Source organism: Magnolia sinica, chromosome 3 (assembly GCF_029962835.1).
Source record: "Magnolia sinica isolate HGM2019 chromosome 3, MsV1, whole genome shotgun sequence".
Classification (NCBI taxonomy): Eukaryota; Viridiplantae; Streptophyta; class Magnoliopsida; order Magnoliales; family Magnoliaceae; genus Magnolia; species Magnolia sinica.
Genome location: NC_080575.1, coordinates 10,826,786 through 10,848,721, shown reverse-complemented (window position 1 = coordinate 10,848,721; position 21,936 = coordinate 10,826,786). Strand labels below are relative to the sequence as shown.

The 21,936-nt window shown below is 42.9% G+C and overlaps 2 protein-coding genes across 2 annotated transcripts; one reads left to right on the top strand and one right to left on the bottom strand.

The window, feature by feature from the left end:
* Nucleotides 1-6,685: 6,685 nt before the first annotated feature.
* LOC131238803 (uncharacterized) lies at nucleotides 6,686-8,743 on the top strand. Its single transcript, XM_058236401.1, has one exon. The coding sequence runs from the start codon at nucleotides 6,686-6,688 to the stop codon at nucleotides 8,741-8,743; it is 2,058 nt and encodes a 685-aa protein (XP_058092384.1).
* An 8,135-nt stretch (nucleotides 8,744-16,878) lies between these two features.
* On the bottom strand, nucleotides 16,879-21,040 carry LOC131239496 (phytosulfokine receptor 2). The gene has a single exon (XM_058237223.1). It carries the CDS (start codon nucleotides 20,348-20,350, stop codon nucleotides 17,213-17,215), a length of 3,138 nt encoding a protein of 1,045 aa, XP_058093206.1. The 5' UTR covers nucleotides 20,351-21,040; the 3' UTR covers nucleotides 16,879-17,212.
* Between the last annotated feature and the right edge of the window lie 896 nt (nucleotides 21,041-21,936).

Genomic DNA, 21,936 nt, shown 5'->3' with positions numbered 1-21,936 from the left:
TTGTTTTTCCTCTTCATTTGCCTGATCTTATGATCAGATTGTATGAAAAAAGAAAATATTATGTGAGCCTTATGAATATCTTAACAGCGAGAATCATGTTCCACTATTATTTGTGATGTGGACTATTTGGGCGTTAGATATAATTCATTTTTTAGCTCATGCTCTAAAATGATCTCATATAATTATGATGAACTATAGACATTATAAATACAGCTTAGGGCTTGTTTGGGAGTGTGGATTTGAAACCTCTTGTTTTGTTTGGCACTTAGATTGAGAATCAACTTTAATAAAAAAGTAGCCATTCATAGTATATTCCCAGGGGTTTGTATTCAATTACTAAATCAATTTTATATTTCTAATTAGTGAACTTATGTAATTTTAACACAATGGCTGTAATAAGTCCATTGAAATATATAATTTGTCAAAAAATGGTGAAATTCCAAGTCTCGGATGGGCCACAAGCACCAGATCACGTCCGAGTGACTAACCAATGATTTTTAACCATTTATTTCCATGGACAATGTTTAGACGGTGCTGATCATCATATTAAAGTAATTATAGTGATGCAATTGATAATCTAATTATTTTAGGATATCATTAGTGGGCCATGTGTCCAATAAGATATCACTAGGATATAATAATTTAGTGATACACATGTTACACATGCAATTATGGTAATGATTTTAGATGTTATCCAAGGTTTCGCCTTGGATTTCAAACCCGTGGTTAAGGGGATTTGAAACCCCCAATCAGAGGTGTACACGAACCGAAGCTTGCTCGACTCGACTTGAAAAAGCTTGATTTGACTCGGTTCGAAGTTGAGTTCGAGCCGAGTTGAGCTGAATTTTTGAGCTCAAAAATGAGTTTGAGCTGAGTTCGAGTTGGCCCCAGCTCGAATTGACCTTGGATTGAATCAATTCAGTGACTCAGTTGCTTTGATATTGATGTTGCTCACCAAGTGTTTGATGAAATGGCTCGAAGAAGTGTGGCCGTTGGCAAGGAAGGTATGTATTAAACTAACACCATTTTTTTTCTTGATTTTATGTTGCTTAGAAAGTGTTTGATAAAATACTTGTAAAACTGTTGCTGTTGTGTCAAACACAATGAAATTTTGCAGGTGCAGTCTAGGTGTTTATGAAAATGCTGCAATGTCAAACTCGACTAGATCTTGGCTCGAACTCAGCTGGATCTGGCTCAAACTGCTTACCGAACGGAGCTGAGTTGGCTAGTCAGGCTTGGAGACCGAGCCGAGCCAAGTTTGAGTTGAGGCCAGCTAGTGTTCGAGATGGCTCGACTCGGTTGAACTTGATATACAGCCCTACTCTGATTACTTTATGGTGCCAAACAACCTAAAATCCCCCGATCTACGGTGCCAAACGACCCCTCGAGCAACTGTAATATCCTTTAAAATCACTGGTACAACTGGGAGATTGAGGACGTAAACAATCTTTGTTGAATCAGACGGTGTGCCACGCAATTCACATCGCCGACTCTGCTGGTGTGTTGACGTCACTAAGGTTCGTGGGTTCCATCGTACCTCCATGTTTTATATCCAAACTGTACGTCCACTTGTCGAGCTCGTTTCAATGCTTAAGTGGAAAAAATAACGCAGATTTAAAGATTAAGTGGACCACACCGCAAAAAGTAGGAAATTATACATCTACCGTTGAAATCCTCTCAGGGTCACATGGGTCCTGGATTAATATGATATTTGTTTGTTTTTAATTTTCACCGAGGTCCGTATGACCTTATGAATAGATTGTATGGAAAATAAATGTTATAGTGGGTCCTATAAATATTTTAACGGTGATAATCATTGTCCCACTAATATTTTGTGGTGTGGTCCACTTTAGCTTTAGATATGACTCAATTTGTAGCGCATGCTCTAAAATAATCTAGCCAAATGGGTGAATGGTGCAGATATAATAAACACCTATTGTGGGCCATGTAACTTTGATCTACCTTGAACCGTTCGTACAACTTGGAGCTCGCCGAGCGCTGATTTGGATCATGCCATGAGCTTTCAATACAGATGGACGGCGTGGATGTATCTCGCTCCTGTTTAATGGCAAACACATCTCATTCCATTTGATTTCTCAAATTCTATTGCATACACGTGTTAAACCCGTACTCTCAGTTACCAGAAGCAACGGCAGATTACGCCGCCACACCTGGCCGGTACCGTGCCATTGGAGCGCGCGCCTCGTTTAATTCCTCGATCCAAAGGGGCCACACGCGTACTTAGTAAACTATGTGGGGCCCACCATGATATATGTGCATTATCCATTCCGTCCATCCATTTTTTTCATTTAATTTTAAACCATGAACCCAAAATTCTATCACATCAAAAGCTCAATTGGACCACACCGCAGAAAACAGGGAGAATTAAACACTTACCGTTCAAAAATTATTACGGGCCAAGGAAGTTTCAGATCAATATTATATTTGTGTTTTCGATTAATCCATGTCTTTTTGACATTATAAAAAGGTTGGATGACAAATAGACATCACTGCGGGCCCTGAGAAGGCTTGAACGGTGGAGGTTACCATCCCCACTCTTTCCTGTGGTGTGGTCCATTTGTTACTTCAATATGATTAAATTTCGTCATCATCCCATAAAATGATCTTTTAAAACGGGTGGACGGCGTGGATATCCAACCTACATCACAGGTAGGCCCCACAGAGTTTACTTAGTACGCAATGAGTCACTTTCAAGAAAGTGGTTGTTCAGAAATTATTGGCATAAACAGTGGCATTTGACAGTTGCTTTTCCCGGGAACGAAAGAGTAACCATTCATCGCCTTTTCAAATCTCTCTGCCAAGGCATCAACCGTCTCCACCTCTGTTTCTCTCTCTCCCTATTTTATACTAACCACAAACCATTTCTCTGGCCTTGTTCAAGAAAATCCATGGCAACTCCTGCTGCTACAGCAGCAAAGCAACACGTAGAAGAGATCCGACGGTTGAAATTCTCCACAGGAGGAGAGAAAAATCTACTAACGGAAGACCTCAATCAAGCTGTTAGAAATCTATCTGCTGAGCTATATACGAAAGACGTCCATTTCCTTATGGAACTCTTACAGGTTCTTTTTTCTTCTTCCTCTTCTCATTGAAGAAAACAGAGGAGCTGAAAACGGAAAATCCCTTTTGTTTTATGACCCATCTCTTTCATTTGGAGAGAGAGAGAGAGAGAGATCCATCTCTTTCATTTTCCTTTGTTTATATTGATAAAAATTTTGGTGGGATTTCAGAAATCCGATTTTCAGATTTCATTGATGAAGTTGATACTCAGGCCTTTGCGCAGTATACTTGTTTTACAGGTCTGACAAGTGGGGCCATGCCTCTTTATTCTAGACCATTGGACTGTTGGGTCCCCTATTTGAATGTGAACATTTGCTGCATTTCTCAACTAGCTACCGTTAGGCCACGAATATGAAGGTTAGGATCATTGCATGCAGGAGGTTTTTGGGACATCGTCTATCGACGGTCGGATACAACCAACAGTATGGATTACAAAAAAATGGGGCCCACTTGTCAGAACTGAAGATATGGGCCAGTTTGGTATGTGGGCTTAGGTGGGATGGAATTGCATTTGGTCCCTTGCAAATTCCATCCGGAGTTTGGAGACGACAGGAAGGAGTGGGATTAGGTGGGATGGAATTGCATTTGGTTTCTTGTGGGATTTATGGTGGATTTTGAAATCCACTACATCTATGGCCTCACATTGATGCATGTCTTTTATCCACGCTGTCCATCCATATGCGCTCTTTACACTTGATGTTTGAGTTGTACACGTGTATAGGTGACTGACATCAGTTGCAAATCTGGTTCGTTGATTACAATTCCATGGTCGACCAAACTCAAGTTTCGCTTAATACATTGTTTTTCCATAGGAAGAATTTGATCCCAAACATGGGAGTTGGATCATCAAAATACCATGGTATTTCCAGACACGCGATCATTGTGCAATAACGGTGGTAATCCCATCTAATGCAATTCCATGCCATTTAATCCCACAGACCAAAACAGGCCCGAGTAAACCACAAAACAAGTGGTGGGGGAGAGAAACCTTTGGTTCATCTTTAGCATGAGCTATTATACAATCTCTAGCTGAAGTTTGTAAAGAGCCATTTGAGATTTCAGTTTGGGCGGGGGCCAGTGTTTCAGTGACTGGAACTGTTTTAATGGGCCCCAATGGATGGCCTATCCCCAAAAGTCACCAAAAGTATAAGTTCAGTTTAATGTGATTCCTATTTTACTTCTCCACCATCTATTTGCTGGCCGCTTATTAAAGGGTTAGAATTCTTCCATTGTGGGGGAGTTTTGATGCATGGGCTATCCATCATTATTGGGATCATTATATCAATGGTTCATGTCAATGTCAGGATCGAACCACTTGCACAACTAGTTGTAGATTTGGAAAATCCTTGCAACCAGATGCATGTGGGGCCCACTGTGGTGTGTCTATGGCATCAAATTCATCTGGCAAGGTTGCCTCACCATGAAATGAGAAGCCCCAAAAATCAGGCCCATCCAACCGTCAAGTTGCCCCTCACGTGAATTTGGAAGTTTTTGGGTGGTTGGCCATTGCTTTCTATGGTGTGGTCCTCCTGATGATTGTATTGGCCTGATTTCTTAGGAGGCCCATCCAACCGTCAAGTTGTCCCTCTCAGGGAAATGTCCACTGATTGAAGGTCTGATTGTTTGATGAAGGAGATTTTTATCCATCCCCATCAATGGTGTATCATACTAGGTAAATGATCTGAATATTTGAAATGTGGCCCCACCTCTAAAAAATGCTGGCCCAACTAAAGTGCCATGAACCAAGCCAGCGTAGTTTATTACGTCAAGAATCATAACCTCTCTTTCATTATCACATTCTAGTTTCAAACATTCCATCTCCTTGATGAAAAATTGAAAGTTGGAAAAGACCCTTCTCTTTCTTTATTCTTTTATTGATGGAGCCAACATTAGCTAGCCCAGAGCCGAGAACATTGGTTGGTTTTGCTCATTTTTTTATTTTTTTTTCGCTCTTCTTTTCTTTCTTTCTTTCCAGAATGCTGAAGACAATGAATACCAACCCAAAGTAGACCCATCTCTTGAATTCGTGATTACTTCTACAGACATTACTGGCACTTGTGCTACTGCAATGCTGCTTGTTTTCAACAATGAGGTTGGCTTTTCCAAGAAGAACATTGAGTCAATCTGCAGCATTGGCAGATCGACCAAGAAGGGGAAGCGACAAGAAGGATATATCGGAGAGAAAGGTAAGCTTAATTTCATTTCAATATCCTTGATATCCTAGTCTTCTGAGACAACCCAAATATGGGTCGTGTATTAGACCAGTGGGGTCACATGTTAAACTATAGTTTTGCTGGTTTGGGAGGATTGGCTTTGGTGGATACAGATACATACTATAATGACATTAAAATATATAATCACTTAGGTAGAACTAGCAATATCATAAAATGCTTTAGCAAGGTTACTGATCCTGCTAAATCTCATTCTTCCACTTAATGCACATCCAAATTAAAGATGAATGAATACGTCAAGTTGATTAATGGAATCAACAGTCATGTTTAACCAGAGGTACTAAAACATTCCTTTCTATTTTCAGGAATTGGATTCAAGAGCGTGTTCCTTGTTTGTGCACATCCTTACACATTTAGCAATGGCTATCAGATCAGGTTCAGTGAAGGGCCCAACCCCGATTGCGGTATTGGTTATATCGTCCCTGAATGGGTTGATGCAAAACCAATGCTTTCAGATTTACAGAGCGTTTATGGTTCTTCTAAGACCCTCCCAACAACCACAATTGTTCTCCCTCTTAGGTCTGAGAAGGTGGAAGCTGTGAAGAAACAACTCTCAGAAGTGCACCCTGAACTCCTGCTATTCTTATCCAAGAGCAAAAAGCTATCGGTGCGTGAAAGCAGTGGTGATCCTCGTGCTGTGGAAACCTGCTCAGAAATTTCAATCTCAAGCGACAGTGATCATGTAACTTTCGATGATAAAAGAGCAAATTCGTGTATTCTCCATCTTTCAGTTCAAGAGGGAACTGACGAGAATAAGTGCTCATACTATATATGGAGACAGGCATTTCCGCTGAAGCCTGAGGCAAAGGTGGATGGTAGGAAGGAGACGGAGGAATGGGTGATTTCACTCGCATTCCCGTTTGGAGAGAGACTGAAAAGAGGAACATCTTCTGCTGGTATCTATGCCTTTCTGCCAACAGCGATGGTCACCAACTTTCCGTTCGTAATTCATGCCGATTTTATACTTGCATCATCTAGAGAAACTGTACTTCTAGATAAAAAATGGAACTTGAGCATTCTGGATTGCGTTCCTTCTGCATTTGTCAGTGCCTTTGTCACTTGCATGAAGTCTGAAGGGACCACCCATCTTTCTCCTGTGGCCTCGATGCTGGACTTCTTGCCAGTTCAGGCATCCTTTGTTGCAGAACTCGACAATGTCAGAAAGACCATCAGAACCATGCTGAAAAACCAGCATATTGTGCGTTATGAATCTTTTTCTGATGACAAACAGGTCTTCTGTAGGCCTACCAAAGCAAGGAGACTCCTGCCTGCTTTCCGCAAAATCCTTGATCAGGCGAAGGAAGAAGGCATAGAGTATTTCCTCTGTGGGGAAGCATGTTTTGCATTCTTCCCTTGACCTCATACGATACAATATGGCTCTGGATTTTCTTGAAGTGGTACCTGCAGAATCTGAATGTAAATGGTATGTGAAGTGCATCGAAGACTGCAAACTCACATCTCTTGCTCCTTCAGATGTTTACATGGAGCTACTTTACTTTATTGCTATTAACTGGAAAATTCTTGGCACTATTGATGTAAGAAGCATCCCTCTTAGCAGATACATTACTGCAGAGCGGAAGTGGATGTTTGGTGATGTCCGTTATGTTAAACAGGTAGAAAATGTTTGTTATGCTTTGGACTCTCAACAGCATGCCTGGATCAATAAGTGGAACATAGAGTTCGGATGTCCGGGTAATCTGTATTTCTTATCCGTTTCCAATCAGATGGCTCTTGTAAGCCATGTTAGTAGAAGACACTTGTTTGCTTGGCTTTCTGGTGATGCAGGCGTGGTATCTGCTACTGTCTATGAATATATTTATCTGGTTCAGGAATTTGCAAGGGAAACAGGTGACCCAAAACTTCTGAAATCACTCACTCATTTTCTGTATCACTCCCACTTGAAGAATTTTGTTACTGAATCTGAGGTCTACAGTGTCCGTGAATCCATGCCCATAATTGCTGGGCATGACCAAATATGTGATGAAAGGACTGAAACTCTTGTTCCTGCATCTGGAAGTAAGTGGGTGAAGCTGATGGGTTGCAATCCATTTGTAGAAAAGAAGTACATTGATTTAGGGGAGGCATATACTGAAAGCGGTACTTTTGCCGGGGAGCATACGCCGAAGGAAGATCTAATCAAATTTCTAACCAAGTATATGAAAGCCAAGGACTTGCTGGAACTATGTCCTCCGTATCTGGCATTGCCGGTGGCTTCCTCACAACTACGAGTAGATCAGGCATTTTTGCTACTTGAATGGATCCGGACTTTGCAGTTTAACAAAGTGGAGATGCCTGCAATGTTCATCGAGCGCATAAGAGTTGGGAAATGGATGAAAACCTGCTCTGGCTTCAATTCACCAAATCATTGCTTTCTTTTTCATGACGAGGGGGAATATGTTTTCTTGCAAATGGGTAATGTTCTCTGGGGCTTCTCAGTTATAGATGAGCAGTTTTATGGGACGAAGATTAGATTGTATGCAGATGAGCTGAAATTGATTGGGGTGAGGTTTGAGTCGATGGATGTATGCAGACTAATAATCGACCATGTTACATCTCTTGCTTCATCAAGAATTACTAGCGAACATGGAATTTTACTGCTGGAGTTTATTAGATACTTAAAGAAGGGAGAAAAACTCTATGATGAATTTTTGAGAACTTTGAGAAAGGGGGAATGGATGAAGAGCTCTAAAGGGTATGTAGCTCCATTTGGGTCGGTTTTCCTTCCATCTATTACAGGAGCTCTTTTACAAATTACAAACCTTCCTGTCATCGATGAAACATTCTACGGAACCACTTTTGGTTGCTATACTGCTGAGCTCAAGTTGTTGGGAGTTGTGATGGACATGGAAGAGGTGTATAAATTGACTGCAGATAATTTCACATTTCCCGAAGCTCTATCTACTGTAACTAGAGAAAGTGTTCTGCTGATACTAAGGTGCCTCCGAAATTTGGGTCCTTTGGCTGCTGGTTTAATTGAAAAGATCAGCTGTGAACCTTGGTTGAAAACAAGCTTAGGATTTAAGTCTCCTTCTTCATCTTTTCTTCCTAACTCTGAATATGGACTTTTATTGAATGTGGTGGAAGTTCCCCTTATTGATGAATCCTTTTATGGTAATGAAATTTGCTCATTCATCGCTGAACTGAAGGCAATTGGGGTGGTCCTAGATTTCGAAAGTTCAATCAAGAAAGTTGTCATTCAGTTCAAGTTAGTCTCATCTTCTGGTGGTCTAACTAGTGCTAATGTTCTCTCACTGCTGACTTGCACTAAGAATATGAAAGAAACAGTGCCTTCATTATTGTCAACATTCAGGTCCTTTTTGTTTGGGGAGAGCTGGTTGAAGACTCGACACGGCTTCAAATCTCCACCAGAATCAGTTCTGTTTGATGTGAAATGGGGAACGATCTCTCAATATGTTGATCTTGAAAACTGAGAGATGCAGAAGATTTTCTGTATATTTGAGACAACCCAATGGGGTTGAATATATAGGGATTACAACCATCTATACAAGGAAAGAAGTAAACGCAGTATCTCCTACCTATAGAAATAAGATATACAAGGTAACAAGATATACAAGGTATGTGAGGTGTCTAACATCCCCCCTCAAACTAATGCTGGTCATCGACAAGTAATAGTTTGCCAACAAGAAATGAGTGACGTGTAGACGTGAGGGATTTGGTGAGAATGTCAGCAATCTGATCATGGGATGCCACATGTGGAAGAGAAATGAGCCCAGACTGAAATTTCTCACGAATAAAGTGACAGTCAACTTCAATATGCTTCATTCGTTCATGAAAAACTGGGTTAGAGGCGATCTGTATGGCACTGAGATTATCGACATGGAGTGGAGTAGGATTCGGTAGAGGAATGCTCAAGTCTGAAATAAGTCCACGTAACCAGACAAGCTCACTACACGCAGCGGACATCGCCCGATACTCGGCTTCTGTACTCGATTTGGAAACAGTGGCCTGCTTCTTACACTTCCAAGAGATGAGAGAAGTGCCGAGAAAAACACAGTAGTCAGTGGTAGATCTTCGCGTGGGAGCGCATCCGGCCCAATCAGCATCCGAATAAGCACGAAGGTCTAGAGTCGCCGTGGAGGAGAAGAACAGAGATCGATCTAGAGTTTCACGAAGGTACCGTAGGATGCGCAACACCGCAGTCATGTGAAGAGTCCGAGGAGCAGAAACAAACTGACTGATGACTTGGACAGCATAGACAATATCAAGGCGAGTCATAGTTAAGTAAACCAGACTCCCAACCAGACGGCGGTATAAATCGGGCTGTGCAAGTAGATCACCATCATCACGACCATAGTGAACGTTAAGTTCTAAAGGAGTCTGAACCATCTTCTGATCCGTCAGTGATGCTAAGGTGAGAAGATCCTTAGTATATTTACGCTGGCTGAGCAGAATCCCACGATTGGAACGTGAAAATTCAAGTCCAAGAAAATATGTAAGATGGCCGAGGTCTTTCATCTTAAATGATGATTGCAGAACTTCCTTTAAAGCCGAAATGCCAGTAGCATCGCTACCAGTCAGTAGGAAGTCATCAACATAAACCAGAACAATAACAATGCCGTGAGCAGTGGTGCGCAAAAATAAGGATGGGTCATGACCACTTTGAGTGAAGCCAGCACCCGTAACCACATTGTGAAAGCGTTGGAACCATGTCCGCGGTGCCTGTTTGAGGCCATACAGGGCTTTCTTTAGGCGGCATACCTTATTGTCAAGAATTAAAGAGCCAGGAGGAGGTTTCAAATATACGGTTTCTTGGAGGTTTCCATGAAGAAAGGCATTTTTCACATCCATCTGAGAGAGTGGCCATGAGCGAACAGAAGATATAGCCAGAAGAGTACAAACAGTTTTCATCTTGGCCACAGGAGCGAAAGTCTCATCGTAATCAATTCCGTATTCCTGTTTGTATCCCTGGGCGACAAGTCGAGCCTTGTATTGATCCAATAATCCATCAGACTTGAGCTTTACAGAATAAATCCATTTGCTACCAATTAGCTGTTGGTCAGTGGGTCGAGGGACAATCTCCCACGTATGGTTATCATCCAATGCTGCAAGTTCTTCTGCCATAGCCTTCTTCCAACAATCATGAGTGACTGCCTGAGAATATGAAGTAGGAATAGAGACAATATCCAGAGTAGCATTCATGGCAGACATAGAGCATATCAAGTGATCAGGCGCTCGATGTTCACGAGCAGAACGACGTATCGAGGTAGGTTCAGGATCCACAACAGGTACAGTTGGTTCGGGTTGAGTAATAGGTGGTAGATCTGTACGTGGTCGACGTGAGTATACCTGCAATGGACGAGGGAGAGTACTCGAGGCAAACGGAATTTCAGGAAAAGTGGTTAGACCAGAAGAGTTTGGAGTGTGCGGAGGAGGAAGAGATGAATGAAAGGCAATATGATCAAGAAAAATAACATGTCGTGAAACCCGAACACGACGAGAAACAGGATCATAACATCGAAAACCTTTTTGAGTTTCCCCAAATCCCAAGTACATACATTTGACCGATTTTGGAGATAGTCTATTACGTTCACGTGAAGCCAGGTGAACATAACAAATACAACCAAACACACAAAGTGTGGAATATGCAGGAGGTAAGCCGGTGAGAACAAAGTAGGGAGATTTACCATTCAGAACTTTGGTTGGCATCCGGTTAACCAAGTAGATTGAATGTAACATGGCTTCCGCCCAGAAAGAACGAGGAACACTCATAGCAGTCATCAAAGTGTTGGCAGTTTCAACAATATGACGATTTTTTCGTTCAGCCACCCCATTTTGTTGTGGAGTATCAGAACAGGTGGTCTGATGAATAATCCCATGACCTTGAAGAAAGGTACGAAATTCGGTAGAGAGAAATTCCCCCCCTGAGTCAGAGCCGAGAGTTTGAACTGGAACCCGAAACTGAGTCTCTACTATAGAGTGAAATAACTTGAATTTTTCAAAAACCTGTGACTTTGATTGCAGAAAGTAAATCCAAGTGTACCGTGTGAAATCATCAATAAATATAACATAGTATCGTAACCCAGAGAGGGACATAATTGGTGATGGACCCCAGACATTTGTATGCACAAGTTCAAACATAGAAGATGTTTTTGTAGTACTTAAAGAAAAAGGAATACATTTACTTTTTGAAAGACAACAGGAAGAACAAGAATAATCCAAATCATTTTTATTAAGAGAAATATTCCCTAACATGCCAGATGAAATTAACTGAAGTAACCGATCCGAATGTGGATGACCCAGGCGAAAGTGCCACAGTTTCCACATTTTATTTGCTGAAGTAATATCTGATGAAGATGGAGAAAAGAAACAACGAGCCGGGGTGACAGATTGATCAAAATCAAGCACGTATAGACGACCATGCCGCCTACCCTTCCCAAGTACCTTCCCCGTTGCCAGATCCTGCACAAAACAACAGTTGGGAAGAAATATGACTAAGCAGTTATTGGAAGTGAGTTGACCAACTGAAATTAAATTGGAGGAAAGGTTAGGGACATGAAACACATCACGAAGAGTGAACTGGCGATGGGCAGAAGGAGAGAAAGTCAGTAATCCAGCGGACTGAATAGGTAGTCTGGTGCCATCCGTAGTAGAAATAGCCTGATTGTCGGTATAAGGACGAATGTCACGAAGATGGGTTACATCACCGGTTATATGATTGGAAGCACCCGAATCGAAGAACCATGTAAAAGATGGGGATATACCTGACATACCGGCGGCAGAAAGGGCCTGAACAATTTGTTGGAGCATCGCAGGAGTCAATGGAGATGAAAGACCTTCAGTAGAAGTAGTAGATGCAGACTCACTAACAGATGTCTCAGAAGAAATAGTGGCAGCCGTAGCAGAAAGAGCACGACCACGGCCACGACCACGGCCACCACGTCCACGGCTGAAAGAAGATGCATAAGCTCGTGTACGGCAGTCCTGAATACCATGACCAGTCCGTCGACAATAAGCACACCATTCCTTGCATTGAGCGACAACATGTCCCACCTTGTTGCACCCGCGACAAGTCAAGGGAGAGGAACTAGAACCACGTGTTGGTGGAGTTGTGGACACAGCAAGCACCATATCAGATGAGCTCGGAGTTGAGAGAACTTTCAGTCGTTGTTCCTCAGCCAATAAATCATTAATAACCGAATTCAATGAAGGAGTAGGGTTACGGTTCAAGAGAGCAGCCCGACAATGCTCAAATTCCGGACGTAGCTTCATAAGAAATTGATGAACTTGCGCACTCTCTCGCATAGTCTGGAATATTTTAAAGTCATGAGGAAATGTTGGATCCATCATAGTCATCTCTGTCCAAATTGTGACAATTTTGGCGTAAAATGATTGAATACTGTCGTTACCCTGAGTAAGGGTAACAAGATCCTGTTCCAGATGGTATAACTGGGCCGCATTACTCTGTTGATAAATCGACTGGAGATGTTCCCACATCGCCTTAGCAGTGCGATGAGGCGTGAGTCTAACAGCAATGGACCGATCGACCGAATCGAGAATCCAGGTAATAATCCGTCCATTGTTTATTTCCCAATTTTGGAGTAAAATGATTGAATACTATGGTTACCCTGAGTAAGGGTAACAAGATCCTGTTCCAGACGGTATAACCGGGCTGCATTACTCTGTTGATAAATCGACTGGAGATGTTCCCACATCGCCTTAGCAGTGCGATGAGGCGTGAGTCCAACAGCAATGGACCGATCGACCGAATCGAGAATCCAGGTAATAATCCGTCCATTGTTTATTTCCCAATCATCTAATTTGGCGGCATCTGTGGGGATAGTAACAGATCCATCCAGTAGTCCCCACAAACCACGACCCTTGAGGAAGTTTTTAAAATGGATGGCTCATAGAGAATAGTTGGTACCATCAAAACTACAACGTGGGGCTTCTGTACGTGATGAGTCCTTATCCATTGATTGATCTGAAGTAATGGAATACACAGAAGAAAGTTTCAGATGTACCGTACAGCAAGGGATCTGGATCTGGATGAGCAGAGGTTGAATCTTGGATGTACCGTACAGCAAGGGATCTGGATCTGGATGAGCAGAGGTTGAATCTTGGATGTACTGTACAGCAAGGGATCTGGATCTGGATGAGCAGAGGTTGAATCTGGCCGAACAGGATCTGGACGAGCAGAGTGTGTTGGATCTGAACCTGGATTTGGACGAGCAGAGGCCGAGCAGGGGCTGCCGGACGAGCAATGGCTAGTCGGACGAGCAGGGATGAGCAGAGGAGCACAGGGACAGAGGCGCAGAGGTGAGCAGAGGCGAGTGGGGACGACCGAACGACGCAGCAGGGTCGGACGAGCATATCTGAAGCAGAAGGGTCACAGGATGACGCAACAGGGACAGCCGGACGACGCAGGGGAGGTCGGATGAGCAGGAACAATGTCCGAACGCAGCAGGGATGGCCGGACGATGCAGCAGGGGCGGTCGGACGACGCAGGGGCGGTCGGATAAGTAGAGGCACTTGCCAGACGCAGCAGAGGTGATGAACGGACGACGCAGGGACGGTTTCGGATCAACCTCGCTCTGATACCATGAAAACTGAGAGATGCAGAAGATTTTCTGTATATTTGAGACAACCCAATGGGGTTGAATATATAGAGATTACAACCATCTATACAAGGAAAGAAGTAAACGCAGTATCTCCTACCTATAGAAATAAGATATACAAGGTAACAAGATATACAAGGTATGTGAGGTGTCTAACAGATCTTCCTCTCATCGACGATCCGTTCTACGGCATTGGTATCTATGGTTAAAGAAATGAGTTGGAAAGGATGGGTGTTGTGGTTGATCTCAAGAACGGGTGTGATTTTGTAGCGAGAGGTCTAAATCTGCCAAAAGAACCAGGACTCATAGAGCGAGAAAGTACCCTCTCTCTACTTGAATGTATTGGATATCTGTTAGAAAAATCATCCGATCGGTCTTTACCTGAAGATTTTCTCAAAAATGCAAGGGAATCTAAATGGTTGAAGACGCACATGGGTTACAGGTCTGCTGAGGAGTCTCTTCTATTTGATCTAGACTGGAAATCCATTCTAAGTCCCAAAGATGGGCCTTTCATTGATGAAAAATTCTACGGGGACGACATTTCTTTCTACCGGGACCCATTGAAAGCAATTGGCGTGAAGGTCAATGCAGAGGATGTATGCGAGCTAATTTCGGAGGGTCTACTGTTAAATTCTTGGAATCGCCGTATATTAAGAATCTATAGTTTCCTCAACAAGTTTGGGTGGAAACCAAAATCACTGGATAAATCTACAACTCAGGTATGGATTCCCGTCCGACCTCGCAGAGGTGGAGAGTGGGTGAGTTCAAAGGCTTGTGTGATTCATGACAGGGATGGTCTTTTTGGTTTGCGGTTGCATGTTCTTGATAAAGATTACAAAAGTGACTTGCTTCCGATTTTCTCCTCGGCTTTTGGTGTTGCAATGGTTCCCTCGATCGATGACTATGTCAACCTGTGGAACGATTGGGAATTAAATGGTCAACGTGAAGTGAGTTTGGCCAAGTGTTGCACTTTTTGGACTCATGTACTTGAAAATTGGAACCTGAAGACGGAAGGGATTCTCAAAGAGAAAATAACCAAGCTGCCCTCCTGCACTGCCTTTGGCGATGGAATTCGGTTAGTGGAGAAGGACAAGCTCTTTATCCCAGGTGACCTACAACTGAAGAAATTTTTTATGGAAGCTAGCGAAAACAGTAGTCTATTTGTTTGGTACCCACAGTCCATCTTACAGACCATTGATCTAAGTAAATTGTATGAGGTTTACAGCAGTCTTGGAGTGCAGAAAATTTCCAAGTATGTGCAATTCGGTCCGAGTTCTTTCTCTAATCATGATAGCCTTGAGAGGGTTGAAACGAGGGATGGGTTGATTGCAAGAAGACTGATTAAAACTATATTGGGTTTCCTTGCGGGTCCTCGAATCAGTATGCCAGTAAGAGAGAGGCACAAGGCTGCACAAGCTCTTATTGATCTTGTGGTTTTCAAGACAGGAGAATTAACTGTTGATATCAGTTTAGTATATGGGGAAAAGAGATTAGATGTCCAAACACGTAGGATGGTTGTATGGGACAAAGATTCCCATAGGATGCTTGTTCATAGTCAGGGCTGGGATGATCGAAGTGTAGAATTTGCTACTGGTTTTGCTCAAGCAGTCGCTGAAGGACTGCTGCATGAAAGCCCTGGCATGATCGAAGATCTTTGCAGGATAATCCAGATGGGTTTTGTATATGGGTTCAAGGAGGATGCAGTTGATTTTCTGCTGATGAAAGAAAATTTGCAGCTTTTTGTTGAAGATGGGCTATTCCTGTCAGCTGCATTCCCCTCTGAAGAAACGGTTTCTTCTTCATTGAAGCGAAAGGCTGTTGAGTTGGAATTGTTGCCTTCACAAAAGGATTCTACTTCAAGCAAGAAGAGACGATGACAAGAGGAAGCAAGCAATGGACTTCATCTCCGCTGTTTTTGTTGGTGGTCCTTTTCTCCCTACATTTCTAGGTATGAGCCTAAGCTGGGAGACAAATGGTGGGACTTTGTAGATAAATTTTGATATTTTCCAAAATGGTGTACATGAAAATGTGGTATGTATAAAAAGGACCTTTCTGGTAATGTAAGTTCTTGTGAAAGAAAAAAAAAGTAATTTAGTAGTTCTTTTGTAAAAAAAGTGTTGTCGTGTTGTCCATACATGGTTCTTATTTTGGGGGTGATCAAACCTCTCTCTCTATTGACAGACTGACCCTCCACAGGGACTCTCACTCTCTCTCCATGCCATGGTGCTGTTGGTTATTAAACTTGTCATTAACTGTAACTATTAGGCTTTGATTTTGTTTTAGAGACTAGGTTTTGCTCTGATCAGATTCTGCTTTTTAATCTTTTTGAAGTTGAGCAAGGAGAGTTTTCTCATCAGGAGTTATTTTTTGTTGTATTTTTTCTTTTTTCTTCTCTCTCTCTCTCTCTCTCTCTCTCTCTCTCTCTCTATGAAGGCAATGTTTTGATTGATGGGCTGCGAGATTCAAATTAATTGTAAGATGCAAAGATGGTTTAATGTGGTGAGCTCATATCTACTTTTAGTCGATTATCAGATGGTTCCTAAATGTTTGAGGTATTATACAATGCTCAAGCTGAGTGTGTACAGTACATTCAGGTGAATCAGTTTGAACAAGTTGAGTCCATGGTTCAGTAATCCAAACTTTTGATAGATGGGTCTTACACTGGATGGGCCACACATGGAAGGATCCTCAGATTGGAAGATCCTAGCTATATGGAATATTTGGCCTTTTCTAGGTTGAATGTGAATCATTGCTGAGTTTTCTTCCTCAAGTGACTCTGTTGGACCACCTATTTAAATGTTAGGATTTTTCCAACAGTGATTTTTATGCATGAGCTGTGCACTACATGGCCCATAATATTTGTGGCTGGGATCATTGAACTATGGGCCCCATCTGTACAAACTGAAAAAATAGAAATGGCAGAGCACTGTGTAATACCTCAAAATCTATAGTTGTTTAACCAGAAAAATCATCAGTGTAGGCTGTTGGTAAATTAACTTCTATAATTTCAAATTGGATGAAAGGCCAAACGGCTTAGATATACATAGTTTTCATCATGTATACAGCAGAATCAACAAAAACCAACTTTTTCATGACTTCTGATTACATTCTCTGGTTATGACTCTCTCTTTGCATCTTGGATTTCTCGTCATTGAATCTCCTTGCGAAAAGATATTACACGCCTTGATCTGCTCCGACCATATACAAATGTTAGAAGAGCATGGTTCCTTTCACAATCTTTTATCCTCCCAAATGGGCATTACTGGCATTCTCCTTTGGCTTGACTTCAAAGGACTGCAGCATGGCGGGAACGCATCATTTGAACTATTCAGCATCAGCTCCGACCCTATCAAGCCACAGAGCCACCTGTTCAATAGAGGGCCTGTTCCTCGGATCCTGACTTATGCATTTGCATGCGGTTTCGAGTACTTCTAGGAGCTGCTTCTCCCAAATCTTATTCCATATCAAGGGGTCAAAAATCTGTTCCTCTATCTTCTCAGACTTCTTCTGAAGCACCCACGAAACCAAGTCACGACACCCTTTTGCTTTGCACACATCTACGGGCCGCCGCCCCGTCAAAAGCTCCAGCAACACCACCCCAAAGCTATAAACATCGCCCTTGAATGTGGCCATCAACGTCTGACTGTATTCAGGAGGGATGTACCCCAAGGTCCCGACCAGATCAGTTGTCACGTGGGTGTCGTAGGGACAGAGGAGCCTTGATAGGCCAAAATCAGCCAAATGAGCTTCGAACCATTCATCTAAGAGAATGTTGCTTGATTTCACATCACGGTGAACGATATTCGGTTTACAGACTCTGTGCAAGTACGCCAGCCCCCTCGCCGCCCCCTGAGCTATCTTCAGCCGCACATCCCACCTCAGCAATGACCCGCCATCGACCCTCTCATGAAGCCAGTAATCCAAGCTCCCATTCTCCATGTACGAGTAGATCAGCAACCTGTCTGTTCCATGCCTGCAATACCCTTGTAGAGAAACAAGGTTCTTGTGCTGAGCTCTTGAGAGTGCCTCCACTTCTGCCCGGAACTCGCGTTCCATCTGACAGCAGTCGCCCGATAGCCTCTTGATCGCCGCCTTTGTGCCGTCTGGGAAATTGGCTTTGTACACCAGGCCAAACCCCCCGCACCCAATTATGTTCGCCTGGTCGAAATTGTTTGTAGATTTTAAGACATCGCCTATTGTTAGCTCCTTACCTTCTGAATACTGGAAGAGGACCAACTTCGATCCAAGCGCTTCAGACAATCTGCGTGGCCCACCGGTTTCCTCATCCCCATCGTAGATCGGATCTCCTACGTCCTTTCTTGACATGTTAAGAAGGACAACTGCCAAAAGAACTGCAATCCCCACTCCGATACTGATCGTTATTCCAAGGATGCTGCTTCTTCCAATTTTACTGTCTGGGCCGGGAATGATATCAGGCTTCAGTCCCATAACATCAGATCTCCCACAAGGAGAAAATGGCGTCCCACACAATCCTGGGTTCCCTTCAAAACTTGAGTTCGAGAAGCTGAAGAACTGCCCACCACTGGGAACCTGGCCCCACAAGTGATTATTAGCGACACTGAACCTTGATAAAAAGGTAAGCTTATTCAAAGATGGGGGGATGGATCCGTAGAGTTCGTTGCATGAAAGATCCAAGAATTCCAAATTCTCCATATCCGAAATGCCATCCGGGATGGTCCCGGTGATGTTGTTCTGGCTCAAATCCAAGACATGGAGCGCCTTCAACTGTCCAAACTCGGGCCAAATGGTACCATTGATTCTGTTGTTGCTCAGGTATAACGATGGCGGAAAATTCGACACCTGGTTGTACTGAAGGCCGTTTGCACTTTGGTTGCGTTTTACGTAGAGTGGTATACAGATCGAGGCTGCCGCAGCGGTAGTATTAGGAGAAAGGAGGCTCTTCAGCCGCGTCAAGCTTTTGGGTATTTCTCCTGTTAGCGAATTGTTCGAGATGTCCAAGTAGAACAGATTCTCGAAATCTCCAAGCCATGGGGGGATGGTTCCGCTCAAGTGATTCCAAGATAAGTCCAGGACTTGCAGTTTCGTGCAGTTCAATAACCACATGGGGATTTGGCCACCGAGAGCACAGTTTCCAACTGCAAAAATCATCAAACTCTTGAACCCATCGACATCGTTTGGAATTTCTTCTTCATGGAAGTTCTTGGTCAGGATGAGAGTAGTGAGATTTCCACACTTCTGCAGTATGCTCAATGCCCCTGATATGTTTTGGAAGCTGTTGTTTGATAATGAGAGAAATGAAAGAGAAGTGAGGTTTTCGAAATTCTGGGGGATTTGGCCGGATAACTCGTTCTTAGCAAGACTTAAGGTTTTCAGTTCCCGGCAATTGGATAGAGTAGGAGGAAGAGGGCCCATGAAACGGTTAGTAGCAAGATCAAGGCTACTGAGGCGCCCCATTTTGGTGAAATCAAGATCAATCTCACCCAATAGAGAATTGTTGCGAAGGTCGAGAACCTGAAGCATCGAACAGAATGACAGAGAAGAAGGCAATGGGCCGGAGAATGAATTCGAATGTGCGGTGAACTGTTCTAGTTTCGTGAGATTTCCAAATACGTTTGGAAGGGGGCCTGAGAGCTTGTTATCAAAAAGAATTAAGGTTTTAAGTTTGGAAAGCTCGCTTACTCTGTCGCTTAGCTCACCGGAGAAATGATTGGCGGAGATTGAGAGCTGCTCCAAAGATGATAATTCGAACAGAGAGTCTGGAAGACGACCCGAAAGTGAATTTGAATTCAGATACAGTTCTTGCAGAGATGTACTGCAATTTGCTAGAGCTTCATTGGAGAGTGGACCCGAGAAATGGTTTGCAGAGAAATCCAAAACCTGAATCGCATTTGAGGCAATGCAGATACTAGTATTGACAGGCCCAGTGAAGGAATTGTTGCTTACATTCAGAATGGCGAGATGGGGAAAAACCCCAAGTTGAAGCAGGCTTCCATTGAAGAAATTGCTTGATATATTAATCGACCGGATGGAATTCAGACCATCGACCTTCAAAATGGGTCCTGCCAACATATTGTAACTGAGATCAAGAAACTCCAGCTGCCACAAATTCGAGAGCTCCCCAGGAACTTTGCCTTCGAGAAGATTGAGCGAAAGATCAAGCAATTTGAGCTGATCCAACCGACCCAATGAACTTGATATGATCCCTTTCAGGCCTCGATCATGCAAGACCAACTTGGTCACCCGCTTCACGGCCGACCCATGTGGATTCCCACAAAAGACGCCGATCCAATTACAGCAAACCGACTCATCTGACCAATCTGATTTAATCGATCCGCCCGTGAGGTTTCCAGAGAATTCAAGCAATGCACGAGAATCCCTTGGATCGCAGACCTGGCCCACAGTGCTGGGCAGCAATGTGGCAAGAACAAGAGAAACCAAGAACACCCATCTGAAGGAAATCATGAAACAAAGCCACCCCATTATCAAATTCAAAACCCCAAAACAAATCCCACTGCTTTTTTCTCTCCTCCACCCCAAAAACCCAAATCAAATCAATGCCTGAAACAAGAAACCAACAATCCAAAATCCAATCTTCCACACTACAAAATGAACTACTCCACAAACGAACAAAAACCCAGATCAATCCACATCCAATCTTCCACACAATAATTCACACAATCCCTTAAAACAGAGAAAAAAAACCCACATCAAATCAAAGCCCAAAACAGTAACCCATTCCAAAATCCAATCTTCCACACTATATTCTACACTGACTAAAAACCCAAATCAGATCAAAGCTCAAAACAAAAACCCAATCTGTTATACCATATTCTACATTTCTCCTCAAAAGAGCAAAACCCATTTGAAAAAACCCATCCCCAATCCCAAAAAGAGCCTCTAAAACCCAAAACCCAAAGGCACTGAAAATTACTTACAAGTGAAGCAACCGACACCTTCTTCTCAAATTTTTTTTTTTTCTTTCAAATCAGTCTTCTCCAAATTCCAAACTAAAAGGACTCTGAGGCCTCTTTTGTCCGTTTCCTTTGAATAAAAAAGAGAAGATTGTAGTAGTTTCAAATCAAGAACAGTAGAAAAACACACTACAGAAAAGGAAAATCTCTCTCACTCTGGCATTTTCTGTATCAGATAAGAAAAAGAAAGAGCTGACTTTTGACGACAGAAGCGTTTCTCTCTCACACGAATCTTTCTAAGCTTCTCTCTCTATTCACTATGAAAGTGCACTCGCCAACACGTGGGAAGAGTCGCACGTGTGTTGAATGAAACGGCTCATCAGAAAATCCTAACTATTAAGATTCTATGGATGTAAATATCATCGTGTCAGACAAGCATGCACAAAGAAATTGCGCCATTGTTCAAATTTTCTAAACCGTTAATTTCTTTTTGAACCAATGGGGCCCACCTAATACCAATATAGGTTTTATTTTTTCAAATTAGTAAAAATTGTGGACCGTAGACTGATGAATGGATCTGATCATCCTATAACTATTTTAATCACACGTCTAGTGCGAGTGGATTTCAAAGTGCACTCGCGAGTAGAATTAGCAGTTTAACATTCCTCAGTGGCCACTGGGCACTGGGTTGGCGCCGTAGTGCGGTTCGATGAGAAATGAGGAGTGTGGTTTGCAGTCGCGCATCTACACGCGTGCTCTCCGTGTGCCAGTTTTTCATACGTGTGATGGATTCTATCTATTATTATTGCGAAAAGATCTGTTAATATACCTAGACGAAAAAAAATGAACAAAAAAGGTGGGCCACACACTTTGGTTAAATGTAGACCGTTGGTGTTTTTAGATACAATTATGGCCGTCTAACTAGAAAGAGAGCTTGATTTTGAGATAAGAACAATTCACTGTTAGGGTTCCACCTGATGAACGGACCGGATCTTCCACAAATGTTCCATGCGGGCACATGTGTGGCGCTTTTGTTAGACGCGTGCAGATGCGCGGCTGCAAATATATCTCCTCGAGGTGGGCGGGTAGGTAAGGTGGGTTCTTTTGGGGGATGAAAGGTCAAAGGGATGGGTGGGATTGGACGGCTGTGATTCG

Coding starts and splice junctions, on each gene's coding strand:
- LOC131238803 (XM_058236401.1), top strand. CDS start 6,686: ATGGCTCTGGATTTTCTTGAAGTGGTACCTGCAGAATCTGAATGTAAA.
- LOC131239496 (XM_058237223.1), bottom strand. CDS start 20,350: ATGGGGTGGCTTTGTTTCATGATTTCCTTCAGATGGGTGTTCTTGGTT.